The 21,902-nt window shown below is 41.3% G+C and overlaps 1 protein-coding gene across 3 annotated transcripts; it reads left to right on the top strand.

Annotated features, from left to right (window-relative positions):
* Positions 1-2,128: 2,128 nt before the first annotated feature.
* On the top strand, positions 2,129-21,492 carry MIF4GD (MIF4G domain containing). Of its 3 annotated transcripts, none has more exons than XM_032209452.1 (6): positions 2,129-2,762; positions 16,028-16,164; positions 16,632-16,741; positions 18,277-18,432; positions 18,791-18,883; positions 19,839-20,066. In XM_032209452.1, the coding sequence occupies exons 2-6, from the start codon at positions 16,083-16,085 to the stop codon at positions 20,064-20,066; spliced, it is 669 nt and encodes a 222-aa protein (XP_032065343.1). In that variant the 5' UTR covers positions 2,129-2,762; positions 16,028-16,082. The 3 variants fall into 3 exon arrangements, with proteins under 3 accessions (XP_032065343.1, XP_032065344.1, XP_032065342.1); XM_032209453.1 differs by lacking the exon at positions 2,129-2,762 and adding an exon at positions 9,370-9,475 and having other exon boundaries at positions 19,839-21,492; XM_032209451.1 differs by lacking the exon at positions 2,129-2,762 and adding an exon at positions 9,485-9,801.
* The last annotated feature ends 410 nt before the right edge of the window (positions 21,493-21,902 follow it).

Below are 21,902 nucleotides of genomic sequence, written 5' to 3'. Positions count from 1 at the left end.
TTACAAGACAACATAACATTGCCAGGTCAGCAGTCAGCAGGTCTCTCTCCAAACCTCCAAAATGGTTGATGGTTATTAGCTGGGCGCCTATGCCAATGAGAACCCAGTACAGATTTGTACTCCTAGTACTGTAATCTAAATGATCTTTGTTGACATCTAGGGTTGTGCAAGGTTTCAGATTCCATTACTGAGATTTTTGTTCACTCCCTGTGTTTAACATGAATGCTTAATCTATAACACTGTATCTGTATTTTTCATATAAAGAGTTTTTTGTGTGAGGCTGAGACAGTTTGGACCATCCAGTTTTCTAGCATAGAACATGTGTCTGTCTTGAAAGAAAAATAAATATATAAATATATTTATCATAAATTTGTGGATTCTTTTTTTCTTTTTGCAATCACAACACACTTCTTCTGAGAATTCAATGGAGGTAAGGCAAGTAAACATCCCTTTTCATTGTACTGCACCTAAACAGTACCTAAGAAGGACTTGGGAAAGGCAGCTGGTGTTTGGCAGGGAAAGACTATTAATGCTTTTTATAAACAGTGCCCTTAAAATCTGGTTATTGTATTTGGGAGTCTGTTACAAATAAAAAGATATCAATTGAGAGGCTGTTGGTGTTGGAAACCTGGAGGGGAGGAAAAGGCCAAGTTCAACATTGATAAGACTGGATGGCTGTGTGGTTTTGTGCCCCACCTCCAGCAATAGGGATCTTATCTTTAGTCCTGAACTAAGTTGCACTTGCTTATTTGGGGCTTGTGCATAGCTTTATGAAAGCACAGCTTCTGTTCGTGGCTGAAAATTGTTCACATAAATCCAATCTATGTCTCAATTGTACCCTTCTCTTTTAGGAGCCACACATGCTTTAGTCACCTTACACCTGGGCTACTGCAATGTGATGGGCATGGAGTTGCCATTCAACTACAGCTGGATATGAATGCAGTGACACAGGGAATTATGGGCATGACACATGTTGCTCATAGCACCTTTGCTCTATGAGCTGCACTGAATATTGACAGGTTTCCAGAGATAATTCAAGATGTTGGTTATCACTTATAAAGCTTTGATGACGTGGTTATCTAAAAGACTATCTCTCTTCCACAGCTTCAGCTCAACCAATACAATTGGGCAGAGCAGGCAGGCATATTCCACCTGCTTGTGTTCCGTTTCTGATGTATTCTTTTGCAGAATTTTTTTTAAAAAATGGGATATTATCTCCATAGAAAGGGAATTCTGATGTCCAATGACAGGTATAATGTAGTGTTCCTTCTAAATTCAGGTACTGTAATGTAGCGCATTATAATAGAGGATGCGGTCCCTGGCCTCTATGGTGATTCAAGAAAAGCATTTGAGAATATGCAGCAGTAGCATTAGTGGAGATGTGGTGATATGCGAGAAGATTTTAAAAAGGACTTTGAAAGTGTTGTGCATGTTAATGAATATATTTATAATATTTATATTATATATTTTGAGAGGTAAGTAATCTACCCATTTATATTTAGTTTTAATTATGATGGTCTCTAGCTCCTGAATTTCTGTCAGAGTTTCCCCATGTTATATTACAACTCTCATTAACCCTCAAAACTATCTATGTTGGTTTGAATTTATGAAAGTTAAATAAAGACTACATATTGCCAATCTGCACCAGTAATTATTTCAGTTAGTGTATATCACTCACGAGACATCAGTAATTGGCTGTTGGATCAGCAATAATACAGAAAGGCAACCAAACAGATTAACTCTTGGAGGATCCAATCTGGATCGGTCACCGGGACCAGATAGTTAGTTTTTCCAAGCCTTCGGACTCATGCTGGAGCTCATCCTGCAGCCCTCTGGTCCCGGTGATCGATCCAGATTGGATCCTGCAACATTATCCCAAGACATGCAATATTTTGCCTTCATTCCAAGTGTGATAAAGCCACACTAGGAATACTGCATCCAGTTTTGGTCGCCACAATGGAAAAAAAATGTGGAGACTCTAGAAAGAGTGCAGAGAAGAGCAACAAAGATGATTAGGGGACTGGAGACTAAAACATATGAGGAATGATTGCAGGAATGGGTATGTCTAGTTTAAGGTGACCAGATGTCCCACTTTTGGCGGGACAGTCACGATTTTCTACAATTTGTCCCGCATCCTGCGTCGTTATCAAAAAGTCCCGATTTTTCATGTTTAATTTTGGCGCCTTCTCGCTCTCTCGATCTCCCATTTTTGCTGCGTTGCAGCTCGCTCGCTCACTCCCCCGCCCATCCGCACTAGTCTAAGCCAGCCCAGCCGCCGTTCACTGATTGGCGGGAGTCCAGCCAATCAGTGAGCGGGCTGGGGGCGGAAAAGTTTAAGCTTCGCACTGCTTGACTCGAGTCTTCATTTTGCCTTCGCCTTCTTGCTGCTTCAGGTAAGCAACTCCGGCGGCGGGACTCAGGAGGCTTCGGGTGGGTGGCAGCGGCCTAGCTTTTGTAAGGGAAGGCCTTCCCTTGCAAAGGCCTTCCCTAGTGAGGCCGCAGGCTGGCAGTAGCCGCCGCCGCCTAGCTTTTGCCTTTCCTAGTGAGGCTGCGGGCTGGCAGTAGCCGCTGCCGCCTAGCTTTCCCCCCCCCGCCCCACCCTCCACGCCTGCTTAGTAACCCTAGCCTTATTGTCCCTCCACAGTCCAGTCCAGTGTCTTACCTGTTCCTGCTGCGTCTCTGCCTGCCTGCTCCCTGTTGCTTCCATCCATCGCTGCGAGGATCCATTGCATAGGAGTTCTGCTGATTCTGCCTGCCTGCTGGTAAGTGAGCCGGGTTTTTTTCTTTTATTTTTTTAATGTATTTTAAAATATTTTTTTTTATTGTGCATAGGATTTTTTAAAATAGTTTTATTCTGTGTGGATTCTTTTTTTAAATTGTCTTAGACTATTTAAAAAAGATTCTATCCAAAATAAATTGAAATAAACCATTTTTAAAAATTCTATGCACAATACTTTGAAATGTATTGTGCATAGAATTTTTTAAGATGGTTTTACTTCAATTTATTCTGTGTGGAATAATTTGAAATGTTTTACTTCAATTTATTCTGTGTGGATTCTTTTTTTTTAAAATTGTCTTATTGTCTATTTAAAAAAAGATATTATGTATAGAATTTTTAAAAATGGTTTTACTTCAATTTATTCTGTGTGGAATAGTTTGAAATGGTTACAGTGTAAATTATTGCTGGTGTAATACTTAACAATGGTTTTTAAGGATTTCTTTTATTTATAGAATATCTTTTTAAAATTATTTTTGGGGAAATTTTATTTTTTAACTGTTTATAAAATATATTTACTGCAAGAAATGTTCCTTTTTGCAAATGTTTTCTTTGTGATGCAATATGTTCAGACCAGGTTTATGTGATTCAAAGTGGCTGCTATTCTATGGGCAGACCAGGTTGGTGCAAGGCAGCTTTGGCAGATTTAGTGTGTTTCACCCTCGTTGAATTTTATATCGTATAAAATCGTATAATTTTAATTTTTTTTAGATTATTAACATAATGAGTAAGAAAAGAGGATGCAAATTCAATGATGATCTAAGAAGTGAATTTCCTTTTCTTAAAAAAACCAAAAGCCATCACATAGTAAAATGTGAGAAATGTAATGCTGAATTTTCTATTTCACACGTCGGGAAGAATGATATTTCAAAGCACTTGGAGACACAGAAACATAAAAGATATTTAGATACTGCTGCATCTTCCTCCAAAATACAGGAATTTTTTCGGAAAACTACTTATGGAGACAAAGAAAAGAAATTAGCATTAGCAGAAGGACTTATGTCTTTTCATGCTATTAACCACAATCATTCCTTCAGATCTATGGACTGTACATCACAAGTTGTCAAAAAGTTATTCAACAAAAAATTTGCCTGTGCTAGAACAAAATCCGAGGCAATTGTGTGTAATGTGCTTTCCCCATATGCATTTTCAGAATTAAACAAAAATCTAGAGAAAATTAATTTTATATCCATATATCCATCCATTATATATGATGCATCTAATCATAAGGATGTAAAATTATTTCTAACCATTATTAGATTTTTTGATTTGGAAACTGGAATACAAATTAGAATTTTAGATTTTGTTTCTTTGCCCGGCGAAACTTCTGAAATAATTTTCAGTTCCATTATTAATATTTTGGAACAAAACAATTTAAAACATAAAATAATTGCATATTGTGGAGACAACATGAACACAAATTTTGGAGGAAAAGCGAGAAGAGGTACAAATAATATTTTTTATAAATTAAACAAAAACCTTAATCAAAACATTATTGGTGTTGGTTGTGCAGCGCACATAATACATAACGCCATTCAAACAGCTGCTGACTTGTTGCCCGTAGATGTGGAAAATATTATTGTTAAAATATATTCTTATTTCTATATATACACTGCGCGTTGAAATGCTTAAAGAATTTTGTGAAAATGTCGAAGTCGAATATCACAAAATAATTGGTTACAGTAAAACTAAGGTGACCAGACGTCCCACATTTGGCGGGACAGGCACACTTTCTCCTAATTTTTCCCGCGTCCCAGGCCGTTCCCAAAAGATCCCGCTTAATTTTGCCGCCTTCTTCGATCGATGGCTCCCCCGCCCATCCGCTGCCGCTCGCATGGGCGGAGTAGTGTAGCGAGTGAGCGGGCGGATGGCGGTGGGATCACCACCCGGGAGCCGCCAGAAGCCTTCCTGCCCACCACCGGCTGCACTGCAGCTGACTTGCCCCGGGCGGGCTGGGAGGCTTTGGGCGTCCGGGCGAGAAGAGCCGTGAGCAGATGGTGGTGGGATCGCCGCCCGGGAGCCGCCAGAAGCCGCTCCCGGCCGCGGGCCTCTGCCCTGCCGCGTCCAGCGCGTCTTCAACAGCAAGCGGGTTGCCTGCCTGGCTCACAGCCGCTGCCCCTCCCTGGCCGGGTCATCCCAAACGTGCACGACCCAGAGCTCCCCGCGCCTAGTTGTGTGGCACACACGCGCGGGCATTCAAGGAATCCTGCCGGATTCCTTGAATCCCCGCGCGTGTGCACAACGCAGCTAGGCGGGGGAGCTCCACTTGGGATGACCCGGCTATGCCCTCCATAGCTGGGTCATCCCAAGCGGAGCCCACCTAACTGCGTTGCGCACACGCGTGGGGATTCAAGGAACCCGGCCGGATTCCTTGAATGCTCGCGCGTGTGCGCAACGCAGCTAGGCGAGGGGAGCTTCACTTGGGATGACCCGGCTATGGAGGGCATAGCCGGGTCATCCCAAGTGGAGCCCGCCTAGCTGCGTTGCGCACACGCGCTGGCATTCAAGGAATCCGGCCAGATTCCTTGAATCCCCGCGCGTGTGCGCAACGCAGCTAGGTGGGGGGAGCTCTGCTTGGGATCCCGGGTCATGCTGTTGAAGACGCGCTGGACGCGGCAGGGCAGGGGTTCGCGGCCGGGAGCAGAGCCAGCCACTGCTGCAGGGATTGGGTGCCGCAGCAGCAGCAGTTCCCAGTTGGGACCGGGCGCCCTTAACATAGCAACCCTGCATTGCTCGTAATCTTGAGGCTCCACGCGAAAGGGCCGAACACGGAGGAAAGGAAGGCGCGTCGGGCATCCAGATCACAGCGAGGAGAAGGAGGAGGAAGGTATTTATTATACTTGTATTTATTATACTGTGGATTTGGTCTGCATCAACCTGCCGCCTCCCCTCACCAGGCAAATCGCGGTGAAAACTCTGGGTGAGTCTCCGTGGAGAGGTTGGCAGGGAGCTGGCTGGACTTCTAAGAGGTGGGGGGGAGGAGGCGGTGGAAGAAGTGGCAGCTCCTTGAAATGGAAAAAGGCCTGCTTCCCCCTCCCCTCTGCAGACTGGCTCTCCTCTCCTATTATCGTGGAAGGCGTCTCATTGGGGGGCGGGGGGGGGAGCAGGCCTTTCTCCATTCAACAGATCCAATATAGAGAGTTTTATTTTTTGGCCCTAAAAATATTGTCACTGAGGATGACAGAAATTTCTTCATCATTGCTATTGGCCTCAAGTAGCAAATAATTAAACATGGTTTTTAGTGTACTTAGTTAGCCATCTGCTTTTTAACATTACATGGTATCAGTTTCAAGAATGCATGCATTCCTGAAAACTTGTAACAAACTTGTTGAAGGGCCTATGAAATATTTTCTAGTTTAATGTAGAATAAGTATTCTTAATAAAAGAAAAAGTCATTTTTATTTAATCCATTGCATTCCTTTTTATAATGACATTAATTAACTAAACTGGAAATAAATCTATGTTTTGCTAGAGTTTTAAAATTAAAAAACCTTACATTTTGTTGCTATTATTTTAATCAGAGTTTTGCCAAGTGAAATTATATAATGGTTCCTCATGTCTCTGTAATTTTCTAAATCTCATCCAGAAGTACCACAGAATCTGGCATTTTCAGCAGAATGATGCTGATGCTAATAAAACATCCTGATTTTTGTTGAAAGGATGGAAAGAGGAAGGAAGGAGGAAGAGAGATCTAAAGAGCAGAAAGACAGAAGGCAGATAGGCAAGAGGAAGGAAGGAAGGAGAAAGAATGGAAAGGAAGGAAGGCTAGAAGGAAGAAAGAGGGAGGGAGGGAGGGAGGGAAGGAAGGAAGGAAGGAAGGAAGGAAGGAAGGAAGGAAGGAAGGAAGGAAGGAAGGAAGGAAGGAAGGGGGGGTACTTCCACTTGTAGGCCTGGGACTGAATGCAGGAGGAGTCTCTCCATAGGATCAGCTGCTCCTCTGATCATGGTCTATGAAAATGTTACTGCCTGCCTGATGCAAATTTAGACAGATGGTGCTTTGGGCTGCCCCTCAAATCCCCCCTTTATTCCTCCCCCTGTAGAATTCAGCCCCCTGAGTTTTGCCTTTGAAGGGCATGTGTGGTTATGGCGGATGGCAGAGTCAGCTGGAGGTTGAGAGGGGATTGGGGCCTTTTGTCCGCCTGTGGAGTTCTCCCCATGGACAGGATGGGATGTTGGCATGAAAGGGATCCGGGCACAATCTCAACTGTTCCAAGTAAAGTTGCCTTTTGCAATTGGCTACCGGTAATCCTCAACTTACGACCAGGATTGATCCCCCAATTTCTGTTGCTAAGGGAGACGTTTGTTAAATGATTTTGCCTCATTTTGCGACCTTTTATTGCCACGTTAAGTGAATCATGGTGGTTGTTAAGTCAGGAACATGGCTGTTTAGTGACCAAAGTTACAATGGCATTGAAAAAAGTGACTGATGACCATTTTTCACACTTAGCGACCATTTTCACACTTAGCGACTGTTGCAGCATCCTCATGGTCACGCGATCAAAATTTTGATGTTTGGCAACAGATTCGTATTTATGATGGTTTCAGTGTCCTGGGGTCATGTAATTGCTTTTTGTGACCTTTTGACAAAGTCAAATGGGGAAACCAGATTCACTTATGTTAACTTACCAGCTGCAGTTATTCACTTAAGAACTGTGGCAAGAAAGGTTGTATAATGGGCTTAGTGACCAAAGTTACAATGGCATTGAAAAAAGTGACTGATGACCATTTTTCACACTTAGCGATCATTTTCACACTTAGCGACCGTTGCAGCATTCTTATGGTCACGTGATCAAAATTTTGATGTTTGCCAACAGTTACAATTTATATTTGTAAATTGTAGTTATGTTGAAATAAAAAAAATATTACAATACTATTTTTGCGTGGTATGAAAATTTTTATTGCTCTGTATAAATTTTTTAATCAAGCCCCTCCCCCCCCTCCTGTCAAAGGTGTCCCTCTTTACCAATCTGAAAATCTGGTCACCTTAAGTAAAACGTGCTGGTTAGCTCTTTTGCCAGCTGTCGAAAGAATTTTGAAAATATACGATCCTTTGAAATCCTACTTTCTATCACAGGATAAATGTCCTAGAATTTTAGAAGAGTTTTTTGAAAAAGAATCTTCAAAAATTTGGCTAGAGTTTGTACACAATCAAGCAGCTCTTTTTCAAAATACTATAAAACTTATTGAAGGTGACAAAATTTTGGTAATCGAAGTAGCAAATGAAATTAATAATTTAAAATTTCAGTATCAACAGCGCTTAGAAAATATTTTTATTCCGTTAACTATCCGTAATAGTATAAGCCAGCTAGAAGAACAAGGTGCAATAAATCGTGCAGATATCATGAATCACATTAAAAAGTTCTATAGTAACTGCATAGATTATTTAGAAGAGTGGACGGTACATTACAATGATATTGAACATTTTCCTTGGGTTGCATTAAAACAAGAACTTAATTGGAATGATGTGCAAAAATCATTCGATCATATTACTCAAAATTTCCCAAATAGTAATATTTCTGAAAGTGATATTTTTGATGAAGTATCATTATTAAAAATATATATATATTGATAAGGAAAAGGTTAAAACTTGGGCATCAGCAAAAATCACAATAGAGAACAAATGGTTAGAAATATTTCATCATTTTGAAACAAACCATGTTCCATACAATAATAAACTAAAAATTGTGGAATATGCGTTGTCCTTACCAGGAACTAATGCTGCGACTGAACATGTTTTTTCTACCGTAAATAAAGTGTGGACATCAGAAAAATCACAGTAAGTGTTGAGACTTTGAAAGCCATTTTATGTGTGAAATATAATTTAATAAATTCTTGTGAAAAATTTCATGACCTTTTAAACGACAGCAATCTACTAAAAAAAATCACTCAAATGAGAAATATGCCAAAGAATAAAATAATACTGTACATAATTTTTGTAAATATATTTAATAAATATAAATGTAAATAAATGTATTATATCTGTAAATTGTAGTTATGTTGAAATAAAAAAAATATTACAATACTATTTTTGCGTTGTATGAAAATATTGTTGCTCCGTATAAAATTTTTAATGACCCCCACCCACCCCATCCCCGGTCAAAGGTGTCCCTCTTTACCAATCTGAAAATCTGGTCACCTTAGTCTAGTTTAATGAAAAAAGGACTAGAGCAGACATGATAGCAGTGTTCCAATATCTCAGGGTTTGCCACAAAGAAGAGGGAGTCTCCAAGGCACCTGAGGGTAGAACAAGAAGCAATGGGTGGAAACTAATCGAAGAGAGAAGCAACTTAGACCCGAGGAGACATTTCCTGACAGAACTATTAATCAGGGGAACAGCTTGTCTCCAGAAGTTGTGAGCGCTCTAACAGTCTTTAAGAAGAGATTGGACAACCATTTGTCTGAAGTGGTGTAGGGTTTCCTGCCTGAGCAGGGGGTTGGACTAGAAGGCCTCTACGGTCCCTTCCAACTCTGTTATTCTAGTCTATTCGTGAGGTTAACTCTTCAGAACCTTGGTTTAAAGGAGGGTACCTCCATTTGCCAGCAGGAGGCGCTGCTTGCCGGTATACTGTCACCGTTTGGCGAGGAAATGACCTAAGAGGAAGCCTCCGGCTGTGCAAACAAACAAGGGGGAAGGTTGGGGGGGGGGGAAACGCACCCGAGTCAGCAGCTGAGTTTTAGGAGTTGACGTCGGATCCCAAAGTGAGTGAAAAGCCAGGGCCTGCCTGCCGGTAGGACGCGCGGTGGCTGCTCGGGCCGGGTCAGCTGGGCGCTTTTGACGGTGCGGGGGGGGGGGGGGGCGCCGGTGCCAATACACGAAGGATGCCCATCCTGCACTTGCACTCTATGTTTGAGCTGCTGCCTTTCCTGCTGCTGCTGCTGCTCTTTTTGGTGGTGGGCTTTTTTCTGATATACCTCCAACGACCCGAGCCGGACCCCAAAAAGGTTTAGGGGTCCCCGGGGCGTTTTCCCGCGGCAAGATGCCGGCGCGCTCCTGCTGACATCGGAGTCGTGAAAGGCGAAAGCAGGTAGGTGTCCTTCCGACTTCTTCTCTCTTTCTTGGGTCTGCCTGCCAGAGAAATTCGGGGTGCGAGAAACCAATTTACCCTCCCCCCTTCCCTTGATACACTGGCTTCCCTGTTGGAAAAACTGGGTTTAAAAGCCCAGGTAATCCTTGATTTAACCCCCCCCCCCAATGGAGTCCAAAATGTATGTTTGCTAAGTGACGTTAAGTGAATTTTGCCCCATTTTACCACCTTTCTTGCCACACTTCTTAAGCGAATCCCTGCTGTTGTTAAGTGAATCTGGTCCCGTCCCCTGCCCCTGTGACTTTGTCAGAAGATCTCAAAAGGTGATCATGTGATTCTGGGGCAGCAACCTTCATAAATATGAATCACTTGCCAAGCTATTTAATTTTGATCATGTGACAGTAGAAATGCTGCAATGTTTGTAAGTGTGAAAAATGCTCCTAAATTACTTTTTTTCAGTGCCGTTATAACTTTGAATGGTCACTAAATGAACTGTTGTAAGGACGGCCTGTAGAGCCATCCACCCACACTCAAAGTCATTGTGATTGCTTTGCTGGACTGGGTCAGCCAAAAAGAAATGAAGTGTTTCTCTGATTTTGCTCCTTTCCAAGGACTTGTTGAATATCTGTGTCATATCCTGGGCAACAATATTTAAGTGGTTTGCCTTTAGGTTTGTTTTTTTCCTTTACTCCAAAAATTATTTTCAGGAGTTGGAATAGAACCACATTCATCATATGTTTAATCTGTGTGGGCACCAATTTCAAATACATGATTCTAAGAGTGACTCGAAATGTTAAAATGAATAAATATGTATATATAACACAGCTGGGAAAATAATAAAAAGACATTAACATGAGGAGGAGGCAGGCACAGAATCAGGTCTGTCAGATCCTCAGGGATGATTCACACCCCGGTCAGCACTTTTTTATTTTCCTGCTATTGGGCAGGAGATATAGAAGCATAGCCAGCCAAATGAATAAGCTGAAAAAATAGCTTTTATCTGTGGGCTGTCAGACTTCTGAACGCAACATAACATCACAATTTGGTTTAATATGATAGACTTGCAGGGCCAGCGCAACATGCAACATGTTCATGCAAATGTAATATAATATAATGTTACATACTTATAGGTATATGGGAATGTGTGTTACTTATTATTTATTTGAGTTTAAGGTAGGGGTGAGTTCCGGCAAAGACTACTGCTGGTTCACTCAGGGGTGTGTCACACACTCGTGTGCATATGCAGAGTACAACTAAAATTGCTCTGTGCATGCGCAGAAGCAAAAAACAAGATGGTGGCGCCATAGGCACTGCTGGGAGAACCGGTTCAGGGGCATGGCTGCTGGTTCCAGCGACTCAGGCCGCCTAGCTACTACTGGTTCAGCCGAACCGGACCGAGCCGGTAAGAACTCACCATTGGTTTAGGAATTCTATTTCTTTCATTTTTTGAGTTATTGAGATGTATTTTGTGTTTCCTGGGGCGGGTGCGGGTGTGGGTGACTACACCAAGGAGGGGCTGATTCAATTTCATTGTACACATGTTGTGCATTGACAATAAAGTTTTGATTTAATTTGAGGTCTTCAAGGCTTTGTGAAAGGCCAATAGGGTTGGGGCCAGTCTGATCTCTGGAGGGATAATGTTCCAGAGGTCGGGCATCAGGCAACAGTAACTCTGGTTTCTATACATACATCAGAACAATCACAGAACATGTCTTTGTTATGTATAATTACTGACTCTAACAGCAGTAGAGATCAACTTGACTTTGCATTTGATAACTGCAGCTAGATTGTTGGTGGCGCAATATTGGAAGAAATAAGATTTGTTTACTAGTTAGGAATGGATATTGAAGATCACAAACTTAGCAGAGATGGCTAAAATAGTTGCATATCTCAAGGATAACTCAAATGAGAGATATAAACCAGACTGGGAAAAATGGACTGACTATATTCAAAATAAATATGGGTCTAGGAAATTTCAGATAGTTTATGACTAAGATCAGAAACGATACAAATTATTTATAGTTAGCCTAGCAAGGAGGAGCTAATATGAATTCAAAGATGTTATTAACTTTCTACGTTTTCTCTTAAGTATATCTTAAACTGTTTTTGTTAAAGATTTATACCTTGTATTGGTTCTGGGAAGTCAGGGTGGGGGAAGGTTAGGGGCTTGGGGGAAGGGTGGGAGGGAGTGGAGTTTACTAAGCTGGAGGAGGGATGTTGGATGATTGTACATGTATACTGTTATTTTTTTTCTTTTTTTAAGTATATTGAAATGGAATTATAAATACCATCAACACAAAAGGGATTTTGCTCAGATGCCGAAACACATTAAGTGAATCAGAGGAAGAGTGGGAAGTAGAGGAAAGAAGAAAGATAGGAAGAGAGGGATAGGAGGGAGGGTGAAAGGGGAAGATGAAGTGTATAAGGAGGAGTGGTAAAGGGAGAGAAGAGCAGGAGAAAGGAAGGGGAAGTAGAGTAGAAAATGATGGAGGGAAGTCAGGATACAGAAGAGTTGGAAGTAGAGGAGAGAAGAAGATAGGAAGAGAGGGATAGGAGAGAGGGGGAAGGGGGAAGATGAGGTGTATAAGGAGGAGTGGTAAGGGGAGAGAGTAGAAAGAGAAAAGAAGAGGAAATAGAGTAGTATGGAAGCGGAAATACACCAACGAAAGGAAGAATGGGAAGCAGAAGGGAGAAGAAAAGTGGGAAGGGAGGGATAGGAGAGAGGGTAATGGGGGAAGATGAGGAGGTTGAGGATAAGGAGGAGTGGAATGTAGAGAGAGAAGAAGAGAAAGGAAGGGGAAATAGAGTAGGAAAGGAAGAGGGAGGGAAGATAGGAAATAAGAGAGAGGTAGAAGAAAGAGGTGTAGGGAGAGTAGAAGAGCTAATAATGGGTGTTAATCTTTTTGGGGTGTTGAGGACAAGAGGAACTGATGTAATCGCTATTTAATACTATATGATATTGGCTATGTATAGTATACATGTGATTGTATGTTATGAAATTGAAATAAAAATATGAAAAAAAGAACAATCACAGAACAATCAGCAGCCATACTGACTGCTGACTGCTGTGCAGAGAAGTAATTGCTCTTGAAACATAGCTAGATGTCCCATGCTCTGAAAGGTTGGTATGGCTGCTCTGGTATGTGTTGAAACTGACTTATCAGTTGGGAATTCTCCATGCAATAACAAAGCTGGCTGTGCTCTATTAATAGCATTGCTGTGTAATGACAGCAGTTGTCGTAAAAAGGGAGTTCTCATACCCTTAGTAAATTCATGGCGGTGTATATTGATTGACTGTACATCAGGGCTGTCAAACTCACCGCCCATGGGCCGGATGCATCACGTGCTGGCCACGCCCATGCCCAGTTTAGCGAAGGGGAGGGGGAAATCCTGATACATCACGTGACTCCGCTGTGATGATGCAAGTTTGACACCCCTGCTGTACATGGAGGCTGCTGTACCTCTGGCCAGTTCGCTCATTTTACACAGGTAAGTTTTTTATTTTATCTTTTGTTTGATTGATTGCCTGCCTTTTTATTCAAGCAGTACATCAACAACAGCTAGGTGTCACACTAGACTCTACACACCTAAACTTTGTAACAGTAAAGCAACAAATTGTTGTGAGAGAGACTGCCTTCTGTAAAGTAAAAAATGAAGCAAGCCCCAAATCCACTCAGCAGCTCAATTCAGGGCACTAGTTTGAAGATCTCCATGGTCCTGTCTCCTTATGCATTTCTTTATATATTGAGAAGTGACCCTTCATGGACTCTCAAAAATAGAGATATCCATAAAAATGCCTCAGTTACAGAAAGCTTTCTGAGACAGAAAGCTTTGGTGTCTCTTTGATTATATCTTGTTGCTTAAGGAAGATTTTAATTTCTCAAACCTTTGGATTTTTTAAACTTGTATCTGTTTTATCTTTGCTAAGGAATTCTTACGCTGCTATTCATCTATTTCAAATGATGACTTTTTAAAATTGTGGACTTTTTGGGGGGTGGGAGGAAGCCATTTGAAAAATGGTTTGTTTATCAGTAATTAAGTATAATTATATATGATTAATAATAGCTGTTATGAAGCATAAAAACTAGAGAATATTAACAACAGCGCTTTTTGAAATAATTGTTGTGTTTTGATGATACCATAATACTATACAAAAGCAGGCCTTTGACTGCGGCCTCCAACCATTCCTTTTTGGAATTGAGTTCACTGAATTAGGCCATAATTTGTTTCATTCATACTTTGAATACGTTCCATTTATCTAGGGTTCATGCAACATACTAAGCCAGAACTAAACCACCCATATTATGGCTTAGAGTAGTGTGTGTCTTCCTGTGCTAAAGTATCTCCCTATTTTTCTCAATTTACTGGTAGCAAACCTCTTGCAGTATTTTCTTATCGCATTACTGGAAATCAAGAGCGATCAAGTAGAGCATCACATACAATGAACCTGTGAACTCCTGGGCAAATCTGGGGGAGATTACATACTTTGTCTTTTTTTAGACTTGCACAAGAAAATGCTTTTCCAGACAGAATACAGGTGTGATCTGAAAGACTTTCAGCTTTGCACATATCATTCTATCTCCAGCGGATGGCAGGAGTTTACTTTTCCCCAGTGCTTTGTTTCCTTGAAGGGGGGCTTGGTGGGCAAGGGGTAATCAGAGTTATAGATATGAAAAAGAGGAAATACTGGCTCACCTTTTTTCTCTCATTTTCTCTCTTCCTTTGGCCCAACTGGAAAAAGTCAGGGAACAGGGCCAGGCAAGGAATACTCCAGTTGTTCTACATTTGTCTTCAGTAGAAAGAGCTGTACGTGTTCAATTAGTATGATTGTAGCAGAAATAAGTACATATATAGATTGCCTGTCAGCCTTTTGAGGGCGCTGACTCCAGCGTTCCCCCCTCTTAGCCAGACAGGCTGGAGCTGCTGAGATAGTTGCAGTTTTGCAGCTTCTAAAAGATTACACAGATCCATTTATTGTTTTAGGGAGTCATGATACCAGAATGATCAGGAATTCCTGATATCCTACCCTAACTCAAAAATGTTAAATGGGAAAGGCAGTGGTTAGGTAGCAGAAGAGATACAAGCAAGGATTCCATTAAGTTAAAGGAGAAGAATTCAAGACAAAGGAACATATTGATGGATGGATTTCAAGAATGGTACTTTACAAAGAATTGTTAACATTTGGGGAGGAAAAGTGAACAAATGAACAGACGAAATTGAACAAGGAAAGTGAAACAGAGATGCTGTAGTTATAGTTTATAGTCATAGTTTATTAATCTTGTATGCCACCCACTCCCGAAGGACTCTGGGTGGCTTACAATACAAAGGGGAAGGGAATAAATAAGACAAACAACAGTTTAAAATACACACAACATTCATAGTTACCGTGGGGCTGGATACTTCAACAGCCCCCCGGCCTGCCGGAACAGCCAGGACTTAGTGGCTTTACGGAAGGCCTGGAGGGTCGTAAGGGTCTGGATCTCCACGGAGAGCTCGTTCCAGAGGGTCGGAGCTGCAACAGAGAAGGCTCTCCCCCGGGGGGTCACCAGCCGACATTGGCTGGCAGATGGAATCCGGAGAAGGCCTAGTCTGTGCGATCGAATCGGTCTTTGGGAGGTAATTGGCTGTAACTGGGGCTTAGAAATGTAGGGACCAAAAAGTAGAATACTCAGGATTCCCCAGTACTAGATGTTAACTGGGAAGTTAATAGTATATTAACACAACTGCTCTTCTTCTTTGAACATACCTTCCAACGTCTATTCTTTGAGTAGATTCCAGCTCTCCAAAATATTTTCCGTGGATTCTGTCATGTCTTGTCAACTCACTTTTGCATGACTGAGCAAAAACTGAGGAATTTTGATGACTGAGCAGTCTGCTTGGCCCTGGATTCAGAAACTGTGTATTTGGTTTACTGGAGTAGGGGAGCCAATGATGTTAGATTGTTTTGCACACTGAAGCATCTTATTTTCAAATAATAGAGGAAGGCGAGATAGCTTTACAGGAACAGCAATTATTCAGTTGGAGTACTAGCTGCCTGTGTTGGAAGAGAATCTTCCCCAAGTTTGTTTTTTCTTCATTTGTTATCCAAGGGTTTTATTTCCTTTTATCAACTCCAGTAGTACTGTTTTTTCTCTTTGCACGGATTATAGAGCCTATCTAGGGAAGAACCAATGCACAAATATCCCTGGTCCAAAGAAACACTCTATGATCTCACCTCTCTCCATAGGTCCTGCTAACTCAGCAGCTTCCCTGACCTAATAGCACTTGAAAGAGGGAAAGGGATGGAGGAGACAAGCAAAGAGGACTATAAAATATATTCATTTGATTCAGAAGTTCAGCAGTTACTGAAAACAGCACTGAAAGGTTAGTAGCTCTTTCTCTATCCCCCTTCCCTTTTCCTTTCCATTTCTTCCATGGCCCCCAAGCACGCAATCCTTAGAGCTTATAAACAAACGAAGAGATTGTCTGCTGCCATGAAACTCTTCTGATTCCTTAAACTCTGCCCCAGAGGCTTTTTATTCAGGAACTAAGAGGGCACACACATATGTAAGACTTTCTGCAGTTGCACCCAATTATTGACTAATATAATCCAAAATACACACTTGGTATTTGTGTTATTGAACTATTGGACACTACTTCAGCACACCTGTAGGGCATGCAAGTAGGAAAAAACTGGCATATCCAGTTCCTATTTTGCCCACTGAACGTTTTGGTGCATGTCTCCAAGTTCACTCGGAATGGTATTTTATGTGGCACTGCTGATGTAATTTCTGTCAAATGGATTTACATTTCTTTTGATCTAGAATTGAGTGTTGCCTTCTCTTCTGTAGATCCCAGCAGTGTGGATCTGGAGAAAGTGGCCAATATAATTGTGGACCAGTCTTTAAAAGATTGTGTATTCAGTAAAGAGGCAGGACGCATCTGTTATGCCATCACTCAGGTGAGAGACCGAATAGTCCTTCTGAGAATTAGTAAGAAGTTTAATGCCATTTTCCACATTCAACTATGGTATACTTTGGATTCTGTTTGTCAATCCTCAGCGTTGTTTCATGCCTATGAATGGGTGGAATGTTGTCCCCATTTCCAGTTTGAGATAGATTTGTATAAAGTAATATAATGAGATAGTAATAACAATACAATAATGCTATCCTCCCCTTATAATATGACATATACTATAATAATATAACACTACGCAGTGTAATTAATTCATTCCATATAAAGGAACCTGTAGGTGGCATTAAAGCAGGGTTCTGGGCATGCCTGTCATTCAGCAGCCATGCTTCCTTTCCACAGATGGAGCTTGGCTTGACCTGACCCACAGAACATGCTTGGCATCCAGCCCAGAGGAGAGGATAGAAGCTGAATCTATCCCTTCAACTACAGCCCCTGACTTGGTGAGCAAAACTCATTAAATAACCCATTTAAGTTTTGCCTCCCTCCACATTTTGTGTCCCTAGAGGCTCCTGCTTCTTCAGGCACATTTTGTCTTCCTATGGATGGGGTTTGGACAGTGTGGGTGAGAGAGAGAAATGGAGGTAGAGCACAGATCTCCTTTCCAAGCCCAGTAGAACTGAAATAGCAAAAATCGGGCAGATTTCTAGTGTATTCAAGTACATGGGACAGGATGCATTATAATATCAAATGTGTTTTGTCACTTGCTTTTCCTCACCACTATACAAATGCCTACGAGATAAAAATCCTGTGCTACCACCAATGTTCCCTCATGACTAGGAAGCAGATGTGCAAGATTATACAATATATAAGCCGAGGTGGCTCAGTGGTTAGAATGCAGTACTACAGGCTACTTCAGCTGACTGCTAGCTGCAGTTCAGCAGTTCAAATCTCACCGGCTCAAGGTTGACTCAGCCTTCCATCCTTCTGAGGTTGGTAAAATGAGGACCCAAATTGTTGGGGGCAATAGGCTGACTCTGCAAAACCACTTAGAGAGGGCAATAAAAGCACTGTGAAGCAGTATATAAGTCTAAGTGCTATTGCTATCTACTGGCTATGAGGAAGTTTATAGGAAATTTTGCTGGAGTAACTTTAACCTTTAATCGTCTTTTCCGGTCTCCTAATTTCACGACTTACAGGCATAGGAAAAATACTGGATTCTTCCTCTATGCCTGGGCCTATTAAGCTGGGAGATAGTCCAAGCAAACCAAGGAGAAAAACTTCAGAGGCCCTAATTGTACATGTCAGGTGCTTTCAAATTTCCTTTCCAAAAGGAATGGAGATGCATCTGGGTGCATGTCACTCTCTTTTGATAGCTGGGGATCACTAGTTCCCTTCACCATCCCTCATGACCCCTTTCTTGGTCTCTGTGTTTGCACACTGTCTGGGTCAGAGTTGTGCGCAACAACTGCTGCAATGGTGTCCATGTGAACAGTGTAAAGGGAACACGGACAGCGATTTCTTTTGATTGCATATAGCTTATATAGCTTTCCCTTGGGCTTAACAGCTTGATGTTTATCACAGGTGGAAAGCAAACAAACAGGCCAAAGTATCTTCCGGCGGTGCCTTCTCAACCGATTGCAGCAAGAGTATAAGGACCGTGATGAGTTACGAGCCCATTCCCTCCAAGCCTGGATCTGCTATGTCACTTTTATCTGCAATGTCTTTGACTACCTGAGGGTAAGGGGATCCTATTGAGAACACCCAAATGCCTCAGAGCAACATTCAGAGTTGGCCTGGTATTGATTCATGCCTAGTCCACAACACCACAACTGAGATCAGAATTTCAGTCATTAGTTGTTGCAACTGTAAGCCAAGGCATCATATGACCAGAGCCATTTTTTACACTTTTTGTTGTGATCTAAATCAGTGAAAAACATTGTGAGCTTTTTTTTTCTGCACTGCTTTTAGTTAAAAATACATTTACTTGCTTAGTGGTTTTTTTTTTAATCTCCAAGTGGTAATAAGAAGTTGAAGACGGGGGTGTGTGAGGGTTAAACATGCTTATGGATATGACAAGTCCACAATCTGTTAACAGGTCAATAATATGCCCATGATGGCATTGGTGAATCCTGTTTATGACTGCCTCTTCCGATTGGCACAGCCTGATAGTCTGCAGAAAGAGGAAGAGGTGAGTTTTCTTGGAACAAACCATGGATAACATGGACTCTGTTAATTCACAGCTTGGGTGAATTTAAAGAAAAGAGAAAGGTGGAATAAACATAAATGAAGAAAGTCTTATCTTATGTAGTGGAATTGGGGATTACATGCAAGGAAGTCAAGGTGTAAGGTAGTTATGAATCAAGGGGTTACAGTGTATGTTAGAAAGTATGAATTGGTATCAAGTAGATTGTTGTGGGGGCATATGAAAGAAGGGATCAATTCAGAGGTGGTATTCAGCAGGTTCTGACCAGTTCTGGAGAACCGGTAGCGGAAATTTTGAGTAGTTCAGAGAATCGGTAAATACCACTTCTGACTGGCCCCGCCCCCATCTATTCTCTGCCTCTCGAGTCCCAGCTGATCAGGAGGAAATGGGGATTTTGCAGTAACCTTCTGGAATGGGATGGGAAAGGAGATTTTATACTATCCTTCCCCTGCAATGGCCACCATGCCACGTTCACCAAGCCACGCCCATAGAACCGGTAGTAAAAAAAAATGAATCCCACAACTGGATCAATTGGTTAGTGTCAGATGCATGTTACATTCCATTGAATTGGAATTCCAATGAAAAAATCAAAACTTTTGGATGCAATTGCAAAATATTTTGAATATATACTGTAACAAGAGTACTGAAAAGGTTATTGAACCTTTCAGAGTCCCAAGAAGGAATGAAAATGGGTATTGTTTAATGAGGGAGAATATGTTTAGAAGTACATACTTTAAGTATAAAACTATTCCTATATGCACCCGGAAAAGAAACAATTTGCCATAATCCTTGGCCGGAATAGCCACATCTGGATGGCACTACTAGCTTGAGGACAGGTGAGGTAGCCCTTGAACTGTGTTTATTTTTGTCAGTGGATAATGATCTGGAAGAGAAGCCTCAAGGACATGTGTGGTAATACATGTTGCTTTCTTGCCTTAAGGTGGACTGCCTGGTGCTGCAGCTGCACCGCATTGGTGAACAGCTGGAAAAGATGAACAGTCAGAGGATGGATGAGCTCTTTTCCCTTCTGCGTGATGGATTCCTTCTGCAGGAGGGTCTCAGCTCCCTGTCCCAATTGCTACTCCTGGAGATCATTGAGTTCCGGGCCACTGATTGGAAAATGACAGAAGCAGCCCAGAAGTATTATTACAGTGAGGTCACTGACTGAACACTTGAACCACCAGCAAAGCCTGCATTCGCACCATTTCCACCAGCAAACTTTACACCAAAGCTGCAACTTGTATAATGTTTTTTTTAATTATTATTCCTAAACCTTTTGTTATTGAACATGTGCCCTGCTCCTTTGTGCCAGGGAACTGCTGCCTAAAACTGAGGAGCTGAGAGAACACTTAAAAAAGGAAAAAAAGTAGCAGATACCTGGCCACTGCTGCTCCTGTTGTATTGCACTAAATACTGGCTTTTTATTATGTCCTTTTGCAGGCTGGGCTGGGATTTTACGCAGGGAGGTTTTCTCTCCCTTACTTTCAATTTAGCAATGTAAATGGCAGGTTTTAAAAACCAGCCTAGGAATCATTTCACATCAACTTAAAAAATAGCAACTCATTCTGGCCTGTATTGGTAAGCTTTTGTTTCGTTTAATATTTGATAACTGGCTTCAGTTTATTCCTTTTTTGAAAAAGGAAAATAATTCTGTGATCAAAGCTCAAGTGTTATTTGCTTTTTTGTAATCAAGCTTTCTCCAATGGAACTATTAATCACTCTGGAATCCAAGCTGTGCCTAGACAAGACTAGTCTGAAATCAAAATGTTTTCTCCATAACTATAGGAAACTCGTCTCACAGGGAGAGGATAATATTGCATAATAAGGGAGATTTTGGTGGATAATCTTATCACTTCCAACCAGCATATAAAATGGCATAATCCAAGAAGGGCTACTTTGATAGTTAATCCTTACCTATTTAAATGCAAATCTATCACAATACAAAAGGCTTATCTTAGGGGGGGGGGGATGAGAAAAGAGACAGTTTTTCTCTCCCTTTTCCCCTTAAAGCAAAGCAACCGTGGTAATTAAACATGTAATTTAGGTTCCTTAAAGGCTACATTCAAGGGACAAATCTTTTTATTAACGTGGGTTTCTTCAACACAATGCCTTTCAGGTATGAATTTCAACTCTAAGGAAGTTCAAATCCAAAGCACCAGATTGTGGAAGTCCATCAGAGTATAGTATGCCCTAGGAAGCTACTGCCCAGCAATGCTTGAGGCTTCAGGAGGATAGCTCTGGTTTCTAACTGACCCTCCAACAGCACTTTTTTTAAAAGAAAAAGAGTCTATGATTGGGTACTTTGATCTTTCTTCAAGTGTAGGAAAATACTATGCAAATATTTTCTGCTTGCAACCTTCAGCTTTCTTCCAAGCTAGGTCAGATTTTAGCTAAGGTGGCACCTTCTGCCACCAGAAGATGTAAAGCCACAGACTTTTACAAAGCCACAGCAGAATTAGTCCTTTTGGGGAATAGATGACAATTCATTTTATAACATTTCTCTCCCACAATACTTTAAACCAATGTACTGTAAATTTATCTGAAAGAGACTTGGTTCTGTTTGGAACTTTTATAAAATATTTTACACTTCTGTCTCCATTCTTTTTATTATTATTATTCTAGACCAAATTAAATCAGGGAATAATCATTCAGCTAGAGGCATGAAATGACCTTTTATCAGACAGAAATGGTATCCTATATGGAATCAGCACCTGAAGTGCTGCTTATTCAATATTTAAGCCTGTCAGTTTATTCATTTTGTCTTTCTACATGATCATGAAGGTTTCTCCAAGAATACTATAGTTACAAAGAGTTTAACTGACAACTCATATATAGTGGTATGTCAACCTTACGTACTATTCTTTGGAAAGTAGTCAGTAGTTTTGCCATGGAAGCGCTTGATATAAGGGTATCAGTATGTAGAACAACATTTATCAATTCACTAATTTTATAATCTTTTATCATTCTCAAAGCATCATATAACAACTCCTCACCCTGTTCTATA

Source organism: Thamnophis elegans, chromosome 2, assembly GCF_009769535.1.
Source record: "Thamnophis elegans isolate rThaEle1 chromosome 2, rThaEle1.pri, whole genome shotgun sequence".
Taxonomy (NCBI): domain Eukaryota; kingdom Metazoa; phylum Chordata; class Lepidosauria; order Squamata; family Colubridae; genus Thamnophis; species Thamnophis elegans.
Note: the sequence above shows the minus strand (reverse complement) of the source record. Positions and strands in the feature narration are given on the sequence as shown.

What these genes read in the sequence shown, in the direction of transcription:
- MIF4GD (XM_032209453.1), top strand. Translation starts at nt 16,083, where the DNA reads ATGGAGGAGACAAGCAAAGAGGACTATAAAATATATTCATTTGATTCA. An exon ending in TCTGTTATGCCATCACTCAG is followed by an intron (nt 16,742 to 18,276) that starts GTGAGAGACCGA and finishes TGTTTATCACAG; the next exon opens with GTGGAAAGCAAACAAACAGG. An exon ending in GTCTGCAGAAAGAGGAAGAG is followed by an intron (nt 18,884 to 19,838) that starts GTGAGTTTTCTT and finishes TCTTGCCTTAAG; the next exon opens with GTGGACTGCCTGGTGCTGCA.